The 11,743-nt window shown below is 42.3% G+C and overlaps 1 protein-coding gene across 1 annotated transcript in view; it reads right to left on the bottom strand.

Annotated features, from left to right (window-relative positions):
* fam184aa (family with sequence similarity 184 member Aa) overlaps positions 1-11,743 on the bottom strand; it is a 46,290-nt gene that overhangs the window by 6,074 nt on the left and 28,473 nt on the right. Inside the window, 4 exon segments of the mRNA XM_048190697.1 lie at positions 1,363-1,467; positions 1,663-1,780; positions 3,622-3,768; positions 6,842-7,026. Coding sequence (XP_048046654.1) covers positions 1,363-1,467; positions 1,663-1,780; positions 3,622-3,768; positions 6,842-7,026 — 555 coding nt within the window.

Consider the following 11,743-nt stretch of genomic DNA (forward strand, 5'->3'; position numbering starts at 1 on the left):
AAATGACAGGTTATAGCCCTGTTACAAAACCTAGTGTGCTATCCACCTAGACAGCATTTTAAGGCATCACAGGTGCAGTTCTGAAGCAAAGGCCAAATTTCAAATTTGATAACTATTAAATGAACCAGTTTCTATAATTTAACTGTTGGACTTTAGCACTAGTACCAAGGTCATGGGTTTGATTCCCAGAAAATACATATTGCTAAAGTGTGTGTCAAATGTGAAAAAATAAATGCAGCTTTCATGGTGGGCATAAGTAACTTTGAACATTCAAAAGTTTGAGGTTGGTAAGATTTTTGTTTTTGAAAGAATATATATGAAAATCGCAATATATTTAAAGGCACAATATGTAATTTTTAGCCGCTAGAGGTCCCCTATTCAAAACAAAGGACTCCTCGATTGAGTGCAGAATCATTTAACGATAGTTTTCTGTCAATGAATGCATCCAAACATGTTGTTCCAATGTCTAATAAAACATATAATATCTTAAAGCGTCTTTGGTGTTTCCATGGTTTCTACAAAATAAAATGGAAATCGAGGGTAACGCAGATATGATGTCATTGATAGGCGACGCACAGACACGTTCCGTGTCCTGGTTAAAATTGCTTATTTCTCTGGATTTAAACATTCTTGGAAACATCTGTGATAATGGAATTACACAAGTCAACAAAATATATAACATCTTCTAGTGGTTTTTGGATATTTTAGTCCAAAAATCTTACATATTGTGCCTTTAATGTATACTTTACTATACTAAATATTCGACTATCTCAGATGAGTGTTGCAGCATTAGAAACATGCTAATGTCTAATTCTATTGGAACTGGGAAGAAACTAATGGATAATTTTCTTCAGGTATTATATAGACCTCCAGTGCAGAACAATATTTGTGTGATGTGTAGATTTGTAGAGTGCTCTGAATGAGTAATTTTTAAGGTTTTATCTCAGTTAGGATGGATGCTGCCTATGTAGGAAGCACATAAGATTTTGGAACAGAGCTTATGACTTGGAAAGCAGGGTAGAACTTGATGTTTGAACATGGATATAAGACACAGACCATGACAACCGCACAAAACACAAAACGTATGCAACAGAAAAAGTTAGACCAACTAAAAGAAGTGCAGAACGCTTTAAATAGTCTCCCAGAACATCCCATTCCAGTGGTACCTCTGTAAAATACACTTCCCATAAGGCAAAACCTTTGAAGTATTTATTTATTATATTCATGGATTCCATGAACTGTATAGATGGAGTGCTAATAAAAATTTTATGGTTTGTGCTTTTTTTTTTTTTTTTTTTTTAACTATCAGATGAAATCCAGTTTATGTGGTACTCTTGATCAGTGTGGCTGTATCTCTCTAACCTTTATAAGGGGGTTTATGACCCCGACATTGGGATTGGTGTTGAACACCTTGTTGAAGCCAGGCTCTCGATTCACCAGCTCCAGTTGATAAAACTTCTTGTCATCCTGGAACAAAGGAGGCACAGTCAGACCGAAAGGCCCTGTGCAGAAAAATCAATGAACTGATATTGACTTTTGTCTGAAGATGTGTAATGCTTTGGGACAAAACAAAACAAAAAAACATATGAAGAAGTACAGTAGTACACATTTCACTTTTAATGTGGTGCTGCACCTCTGCGGTCCATTGCTGTGCATACTTACCACAAGCTTCTTGACCAGGGCTTCTCTCTCGGACACCATTTCTCTGAGCTCAGCAATCACCTGGAGGTCCTCCGGTCGGCTTTCTCTATTCCTGAACTTCTCCTCCGTACCTTCCAACCTGCTCACCCCACGCACATACACATTAAAGGGTTAGTTCACCCAGATTGAAAATTATCCCATGATTTACTCACCCTCAAGCCATCCTCGGTGTATATGACTATCTTCTTTTAAACTAACACAACCGGAGATATATTTAAAAATATATTGGCACTTTTTGAAGCCAAAAAAATGCATCCATCCATCATAAAAAATAATCCATACAGCTCCAGGGGTTTAATAAAGGCATTCTGAAGCAAAGTGATGTTTTTTTTAGGAAAAATATCTATATTTAAAACTTTATTAACTATAATAACTAGCTTTCGGCAGATGGTTGTAAACCCTGACCTCGTGCATATTGATGAACATGGAAGCGCAGAGAATAGAGCAAAACAAAACACTGGTCACTAATTAGAAGTCTAAAACGAGAATTTTTAAAGGTCCCGTTCTTCGTGATCCCATGTTTTAAACTTTAGTTAGTGTGTAATGTTGTTGTTAGAGTATAAATAAAATCTGTAAAATTTTAAAGCTCAAAGTTCAATGCCAAGCGAGATATTTTATTTAACAGAAGTCACCTACATCGAACGGCCAGTTTGGACTACATCCCTCTACTTCCTTCTTTAATGACGTCACTAAAACAGTTTTTTGACTAACCTCCGCCCACAGGAATACACAAGAGTTGCGTTTGTAGAGTGTGTTTGTCGCCATGTCGTCAAAACGTGGTTATTTTCATCCTGCAGTCCAATCACCGGGTCTGATTCCGGCTCAAATTGATAGGGTAAAATTAAAGACATGTTTACAATAACACTGAGCGCATGCATCTCCACGTTATGGTAAGAGGCGTGACCTTTCCGGGCAAGGTTCGCTAAGCTGCTGTCGAATCACAACACAGGAACCGCTGACACAATCAGAACTCGTTACGTATTTCTGAAGGAGGGACTTCATAGAACAAGGAAGTCATCAGCCCGTTTTTATGACAGTGGAAACAGCGGTATACAGATAAGTAAATTATGTGAAAAATACTGTGTTTTTTTACACGCGAAATATGAACACATGTTATATTGCACACTATAAACACAATCAAAGCTTCAAAAAACCATGAAAACGGGACCTTTAAAGAGAAATGTCAGAGGATTTCAACGTAAGACAAGGCGAGCTTGAATTTGTTGCCCAGCCCTATTTGTTTAAACCGCGAGAGGCGTCTAAGCTAACAATACTCCAACATCCTCCAACATCCCCCCCTTCACAACCATTATAAAGCTTGGAAGAGCCAGGATATTTTTTTATATATCTCTGATTGTGTTCATCTGAAAGAAGATACTGAAAGTCATATACTGTACATCTAGGGTGGCTTGAGGGTGAGTAAATCATGGGGTAATTTTCATTTTAGGTGAACTATCCCTTTAACAATTATACTGTAGTAAAAATAATGTCTCTGTCATAAAACCTAGCAAGGTGCCCTCCAAGCCAAAATGTTTAGGCACTTCTGGCCACTTCCTTGCTGCAAAATTCAGTCAGTGTAAACGCTCTTTTATATATCAGCTAAGTGAAACCTTGCATTCAAAAACACCAACAGAGCCAGCAGCAAATATTTTTTGGTAAAAATAGTTCCATATAATTAAACATTTAATGTAATATTTTATAAGATATGCAACATGCTAACATCAGACACTATTGCAATCAAAACTCCCATTGTTAGTGGGCCAAAAGTGATCCTATCTGTTCCATCTAATTGTAATCAATATGTGTGATTTTTGGCATTAGCATGTTGCTAAGCTTATGGCTCAATAATACTTAGAACTTCATATGTGGAATGCTGAAGTGATTTGATATTCAATTTGTAACTGAGATAAAGGGACTCACAGAATCTGCAGAGCAGAGATCTTGTCTTTTAGCAGCTCCTGAGCTTTGTTAAAATCTGACAGCATGATCTGGGTCTCTCTGTTATGAGAAGCGTTCAGCTCTTCAATCTCCCTCTCAAGGCGCTTAGAGAGATCCTGTTCATGAGCCCTATGTAAAAACAAAACCCTTTAACATATGCAAAACAATGTATATATTCACTCTTAAAAATAAAGGCTCTTTATTGGCATCTATGGTTCCATGAAGAAACGTTAACATCATTGGAATATTTCCAACCTTTCCAAAAGCTTCTTAAAATGTTCTTAATGTTCTTAAATGTTCTTAAAATTGTTCTTCACACTAAGAAGACTTTAAGGAACTGTTCACCAAAAGGTTACCAAAGTGTTTTTTTCTAATAGAGAAACACGGGCAACAAAACACATTCAAAATTATTTCGCTCTATCTGAGGTGCGCAATCTCCATTATTTATTAAAACAAATTCCCTCTGTTCCCCAAAGAACATGATCTCTTTTCATGTGCCAGAAATTAGATCCTCATTTGAATGAAACTAAAGGAAATTTGTTTGTTTATCTGCTAGACACCTCCACTGACCTTGATACTTCCATATTGTCGGAACAGAAAAATGCAGCTGATGATATCAAAAGAAGAAAGCTCTGCCTAAAGGCATTGGGCTCCTGCGTGGGAAACAGCTTCATCTGCTTTCTCCTCATATTAAATTAGCTTCTGCTTCAGCTAGACTGACCTTTAGGATTTTATAATTTAATAGCTCGTGAAAGCCAAAAAAGATTCTGCACACGCAGAAGATGTCTGTTGCTCATTTTTGCATAAAATGAGGCTATCAAAAACTGGGATAACGGTAATGTTCACAGTTTGTACTCTAACCTTAACATGAAAGTATTACCATGAGCACCTCAATTTCCTGTTCCTTTATGTTTCTGACCTTTGTGGCCTTTTTATTGGCAGAGATAGGGAAAGAAAAGACAAGAAGTGACACGGGGAAAAAAGGAGGAATGAGATCAGGGGCTGAAAAATCTTAAAGGTGCTAAAGAGGATTTTTTCGTCGACTGAGAATCCAAAGACTGTTACTGAGTTTTTTAAATGAGCGCATGCGTAAAAACAGCCCCCCAAAAACGGCATCCAAAACTTGTGCACGAGTATTGGAAGACGAGTGTTTAACACCGGCATTCGCTGTGTTGTGTTAGTGGATTCATTTTGTCGGACTCACCGTAGGTAACTCATAATCTGCAGTTGTTACTCCTGTCTCCTGACAAAAACATTGCATGCGGCGCCTGTGGAGTGTGGAAAGTTACTGGAGAGCGCAGCTGTGCTCGTCTCTCACAAGGAACGTCATGGCAGTGATTGACAAGCCAGAGAGCCAATCCGCGCACGTCTCTCACAAGGAACGTCACGACAGTGATTGACAAGCCAGAGGGCCAATCGTTTACACGATGATCGTATAAACGATTGGCTGATGTTTTTAAGGCCCTACCTCGTGCACAGATGATGTATATTAATATTATTTCTTTCAGTGCACCTAATAAATAGTCTTTTATCAGTTAGTAAAGACAGTTTCAAGTAATATTGCAAAAATGTATAAAACAAAACATCCTCTTTAGCACCTTTAAGGTAAAATTTTTTTGAAAATTTTTAAATCTTAAAATTTCTTAGGAGCATTCTTACAAACTTTTAGAATTTATCTTAAGCACAATTCTTGAAAAATTCTTAAGTTCTCATATTTTCTTAAGAACATCAGTTATTTTTCTTAAGAGGAAAATGATGGCTTTGGTGTTAGCTGAGTGTATGGAGGTTCTTGCCGTTTTTGTAGAGTTGTCACATCATGACTGACTCATTTTATATTATTAATCATTGTTGTCACTTCAGTAATGGTAATATGTATTACATGTAACTAATGTTATGTTGTAATGCTTAATATTTCAAACAACCCAATAAATTCATTAAACATCTGACCTGTAGGGATTTAAAACAAGTTTCTAAAAAAAATTCTAATGCTCAAGTTTTGTCTTAACGTGTAACTTTGCCGATTTTTAACACGCTCTGTATTGTTACAATGTTCATAGTATATGTAAATAAACAATGTTTAATTGTTCTCTGTTTTACCTGGACTGAGAAATTCACATTTATTTTGATAGCTCCAGGGCTTTTGTGAAAACAGCAGTTTCTTTTCCTTTTTCCACCTCCGTTTGGCCTAAAACACTGCGTTCATGGTTTGAAATGTTGACTACAAACACAGGTTTTTCAAATTTTCCATTGCGTAACTTCCGAAACTCACTCCTGCTAAACGTTTACTCTTTGAAATCTTGCACCCAGGAACAATACAAGTCGACACCCATTATGACTTAAAGTTTGTCAAGAAGTATTTCCTACTAAACTGTTTATCCAGCCAAGTTTTATTGAAAGCCCATTTTGCCAGTGGTGACATACCCCTTTGGGAAAAAAAGAAGAAGAAAAAAAAAAACCCATCTTAATAAAAGGGAATAAAAAATATTCTTAACTTTATTTAGAAAATATTAATTTTTAGTTTAAAAAAGAGGAAAAAGCATTTTTTTTTATATAAAAAAATACAAAAAAAAAGAGTTTTTTTAATATATGAATATTTCGTGAATCCAGCCCCAGAATGTGACGTGGGAACTAATGGCACTTTTCCACTTCATGGAGTGACTCGGCTCGGCTCGCTTACTTTCGGTTTGCTTTTCCACTGCAGTTTAGTACCGCTTCTAAGTGGGTGGGATTACACTGATCGGTATAGTTGTGCTGCCTTTACTGCGGTGGATCTGCTCCTTGGCTACTAACGAGTCACCTCATGTACTAACCATGATTTCTTCTTTCAAGTTGTGTGCAACGGTCGTTTAAAGCAAGTTGTTGATACTGCGGTGGCTGTTACTGACTACTTAAATCTTGTTTGGTGTCTCGTGTTTCAAATCCAATGATGCTAGTAATGACAATTCTCTCTGACCAATCAGTGATCTGCAGTGTTTACACGTTACATTTAGTATCAGTTTGGCTGATCCACCAAGGTGGTACTATTTAAGTGAGCCATACCATCCCGTACCGAACCGTACCATGCAGTAGGAAGAGCGCCATTAAGGTTGACTGAATAAGTACCAGAGTATGTCCCCTTCTGGCCAAGTTACGTAACTGACAGTCCTGTAATAGAAGTTAAAACAGCCTCAAACAAGGTTAATATATCCTCACAAGATGGTACCTGATCTGCATATTGGCCTCACTGCGTGCCCGCAGAACTTCTTTCCCTTTGAGCTCCAGCTCTTTGGTCAGGGTGCTGATGGTCTCATTGAGCGAGTGGATCTCATGGTCCAGATCGGCGATCCGGTTCTTCCAGCAGCTCACCTCCTGTTTCAGGTCAGATAAACGCTCTAGAAGGTCTTGTTCCTGGAGAGGAAATCCACAAAATCCACAAGAGCAGATAAGACTTTAACAGATGGATGACTGTGTGTCTAAACAAGGCAGCAAATGCAGTTTTCATAAATTCATTGCATTGGAATGATTCTCTTAAAAAAGCATTAGAAGATGTTTTGTGCCAGACCCAGGGTCTTTCAAAATATGCATATAGGTCACATAAAAAGAGATTCAATTGTCCTGAAGTATTAGCTGAAGTGAAACGAACATGAGAGAGTGAGACAATGAGAGTGTATAAGAGAGACAGACAGGGAGGGAGATTATAAATCAAATATGAAAATGGGAAAGAGGTGCAAGTCACGGTAAGAGCTCCCATAATTCAGAATTCAGTACCTCATACTTTATTCATTGTGGTTATTCTTCAAATTTCTATAAAGTGCAGCTTAGCTTAGAGACATTTTATAATGGCCTGGCACCCATTTCACATCTCTGTCAGTTTCAAGCCTCTCTATTGTTAGAAACCCTAACTTATGTCTTGAAGCCAAAGGAACCAAATGTGGCATCTGGTTTTATAAAAACAAGTAGCAAATTCCTGGCCCTCACACTGAAATAAGAAACATTTTAAATGTGGGATTTTGGTATGCTATTTGTTTTTTTATTAGTGGTTACCATTACTATTGATCATATTTAAAAAGATATTTTATGAAAAACATAGTTCCCTTTCAGTCGGTCACTCTCGACATCACATCATGACAGACGAAATGGGGATCTCGCTAGAGAGGCCAATCTACTTCGAGTGTAACTAAAACAAGCCAATGCACATTGGCATGCAATATTTGCATCAGCTGCGCCATCCTGCAGTGCGGGTACTTTATGAGCAGCAGGTGCATCGCATACTTCAGCTTTTCGCTTCGGAGCCGAGCATTTGTTTTCTGTTCTGAAAGCTGTTCTGTTCTATAAACTGAGCTGTTCTTCAGAGAAGAAGCCTCTTTCCTGGTTGGTGTTGGTGACACAGCACAAGCAGTGTTTGTTTATTTTTCTTTCTGCCTAAAGAGCGAAAAACATCAAAGGCTGTTCTCACAGCTGGTAAATGATGCGCTTTATTAGAGTGTTAAAAAGCTGTTCTCATCTTTCTCCGGAAAGCTTGAAAGCCTCTGCTGTTGGCCAGACGCTGCTTGTGTGTAAAAGCACAACCACAGGTCTGCTCGACACTCTAGGAAACTAAGGAGGTCAGCGAGAGCTTATCCGCCAGGCAAAACTCAGACGGACCTCTCGCTCCTCTGCATGTCACATGCCGTCGAGCTGCAGCGCAGGTTGTCACAGCAACCAAGTGCTCGCTAGGCGCTCTTGGTGCACGGTCTAGACTCAAGTGCCTCAAATGAGGTGGAGTCCCCTCGCCTATTTCTCGTTGTAGCACCCTCCCTGGTGGCCACCAGGAGAGGTCTACTTTGGTGGAATAGCTTGGGTGACCATAAATATGGAAAGCCAAGAAAACCAAAGCCTGCATAAAGTTTTCTCCTCTCTCACTACCCTTGACAGTGAGGTGGCTGTGAAAAAAACAGGTCACCTCTGCCCTTGTGCACTCTTAATGCACAAGGGTAGTTCTGAGCTGGGGTTGAGCTGCGCTTGTTGACTAACCATGATTAAAGTCACGGCACAGGCCCTTGGCCAGACGATGTCCACCTTAGTGGTCCAGAAGAGCCCCTGGCTTGCCTTGCAGAGGTGTGTGAGGTCGTCAAAGTGCGTTTTCTCGATGCTCCCATCTCACAAGGTGGCCTTTTCGGTGACACTGTCGAGGACTGGGCCCAGCAGTTCTCCACAGTTGGTAGCAGACTGAGGCAACCAAAAGCTTCCCCGATGGACCATCAGAGTCCCTCATGGGCCGCCCCTCAGTCTGCTCATTGGCCAGGGTGTCATCTCCTGTGGGGAAAAAAAACTCTGGCACAGCCTGCTCTAATGTGTCCATCGCAGGAAGACGATGCCACTCGTCTCAGCCACCGTTAAACAGTCGGTGAAACATCACCCTTGAGACGGGCGACCTGGAGATGGGTTGGGCTGCCCTTCCCCTGCCCCACAGCCAGCAGCACCCAAATTCTCAACAAAAGAGCAGTTCCTCTATCTCTAGGTCCCAAGAGGGCACGGAGAGCAGTGGGAGGCGAAAAACCTCACCACGCTCATCCTCCTCTTTTGTCACCAGTGGCCAGTTCAAGAGCATGAATAAGTCTCATGCACCCTATGCCCAACTGTGGAACCAGGCGTCGCACACCCAGACCCCGTTACGGGCCGCTTCAGAAAGAGAGCCCCAAAGCCGAGTCCCTGTGTTCCACCTTGCTGCTCCACTGGTGGTACATCTGTGGTTCACTCTGAGAGCCTGGTTAGCGCTCCACATTAGACTCGGCTATGCGATTCAGTTTGCCTGTCGTCCCCCCAAGATCAGAGGCATCCAGTTTACTGTTGATGCCCCTGTCTTGGGAGCAGAGATCACAGTCCTACTGGTGAAGGACGCGATAGAGCTGGTCCCTCCAGCTGATATGAAGACAGATTTTTACAGCCCTTACTTCATAGTACCCAAGAAAGGCGGTGGGTTACGACCAATCTTGGACCTACAAGTTTTGAACCGAGCCTTACACAAGCTACCATTCAAAATGTTGACGCAGAAACGCATTTTTGAATGCATCCGTCCCCGAGATTGGTTTGCAGTGATTGACCTGAAGGACGTGTACTTTCATGTCTAGAGTCTCCCTCGACACAGATTATTCCTGCGCTTTGCGTTCGAGGGTCAAGCATATCAGTACAAAGTCCTGACCTTCAGGCTGTCCCTGTCACCCCGTGTCTTCACCAAAGTCACCAAGGTGGCCCTTGTTCCCATGAGAGAACATGGTGTTCGCATCCTCAACTATCTCGACGACTGGCTCATACTAGCACAGTCCCGAGATCAGTTATGCAAACACAGGGACCTGGTGCTCAGTCACCTTAGCCAGTTGGGTCTTCAGGTCAACTGGGAAAAGAGCAAACTCTTGCCAGTGCAGAAGGATCTCTTTTCTTGGAATGGAGTTGGATTCGTTCGAACGGACAGCATGCCTCAGAGGAACATGCCTGGTCAGTGCAGAACTGCTTGAAAACAGAACGGTGGTCCCACTGAAACTGTTTCAGAGGCTCCTGGGGCATATGGCAACCACAGCGGCAGTAACACCGCTCGATTTGCCTCATATGAGACTGCATCAGTACTGGCTTCACGGCCGAATCCAGAGATAGGTGTGGCAATGCAGCACTCACTGGGTGGAAATCACACCGGCCTGTCACCAAACTTTCAGCTTGTGGTCAGAGCCTTTGTTTCTTCAGGCAGGAGTGCCCCTGGAGAAAGTGTCTAGGCATTCTGTGGTAATCACGGATGCCTCTGCCACCGGCTGAGGTGCCACGTACAACGGGCATGCATTCTCAGGGGTTTGGATGGTACCCCATCTGCATTGGCACATCAATTGTCTTGAGTTGCTGTCAGTACGTCTTGCACTGAGCCACCTAAAAAAGCGGCTACAGGGACAACACTGTATGGAAATCACTGCAGCCATTGCATACATCAACCAAAGGTGGCTTACACTTCCGTCGCATGTCGCAACTCGGCCGTCATCTCCTCCTCTGGAGTCGGAAGCATCTGAGGTCGCTTTGTGCCATTCACATTCCTGGCACTCTCTACCATGTGGTCGATGCGCTATCACGAGCTCCGCTACCAGGAGAATGGAGACTCCATCCCCAGGCGGTCCAGCTGATTTGGAGTTGTTTCGGAGCCGCACAGGTAGACCTGTATGCCTCTCCAGAAAAAACCCCACTGCCAGTTGTTTTATTCCCTGACCAAGGGAACACTCGAAATGGATGCACTGGCACACAGCTGGCCCAGGGGCCTACGCAAATATGAGTTTCCCCAGTGAGCCTTCTCGCACAGACACTGTGCAAGGTAAGGGAGAACAAAGTCTTACTAGTTGCACCTTATTGGCCCAACTGGACCTGGTTCCCAAAACTGATGCTCCTCGCAGCAGACCCTCCATGGAAGAACCTACTTTCTTAGAGACGAGGCATCCTATGGCACCCAGGTCCAGACCTCTGGAAACTCCATGTCTTGTCCCTGGACAGGATGCGGAGGTTTTGGTGACTTACCCCAAGAGATCAGTGTAATGCTTTCCTTCCTCCAGCATGGGTTGGAGCGAAGGCTGTCTCCCTCCACTCTCATAGTCTATGCTGCTGCAATTTCTGTTAATCACGACCCCATAGGAGGCAAGTCGGTTGGGAAGCACGACCTGGTCGTCAGGTTCCTTAGGGGTGGCGAGACAGTTAAATCCCACTTGACCTCCCTCCATACATTCTTGGGGACCTCACTCTGGTGCTCAGAGCACTTCAGATTATCCCATTTGAGCCTTTTCAGTCAGTTGATCTAAAGATTCTAACAATGAAGACTTTGATTCTGGTTGCATTGGCCTCCATCAATAGGGTAGGGGACCTGCAGGCATTTTCGGTCGCCGAATTGTGCCTAGTGTTCGAGCTGGGCGACGCCCATGTGGTACTGAGACCCCAGCACCCGGCACTGCTCCTTTCAAGGAACAGGTGGTGAACCTGCAAGCGCTGTCCCCAGAGGAGGGAGACCCAGCCTTAGCTTTGCTTTGTACCATCCGTGCACTATAAATGTACGTTGACTGGACACAAAGCTTTAGGACCTCAGACCAGCTCTTTGTCTGTTTCGGAGGCCAACAGAAGGGAA

Source organism: Megalobrama amblycephala, linkage group LG5, assembly GCF_018812025.1.
Source record: "Megalobrama amblycephala isolate DHTTF-2021 linkage group LG5, ASM1881202v1, whole genome shotgun sequence".
NCBI lineage: Eukaryota > Metazoa > Chordata > Actinopteri > Cypriniformes > Xenocyprididae > Megalobrama > Megalobrama amblycephala.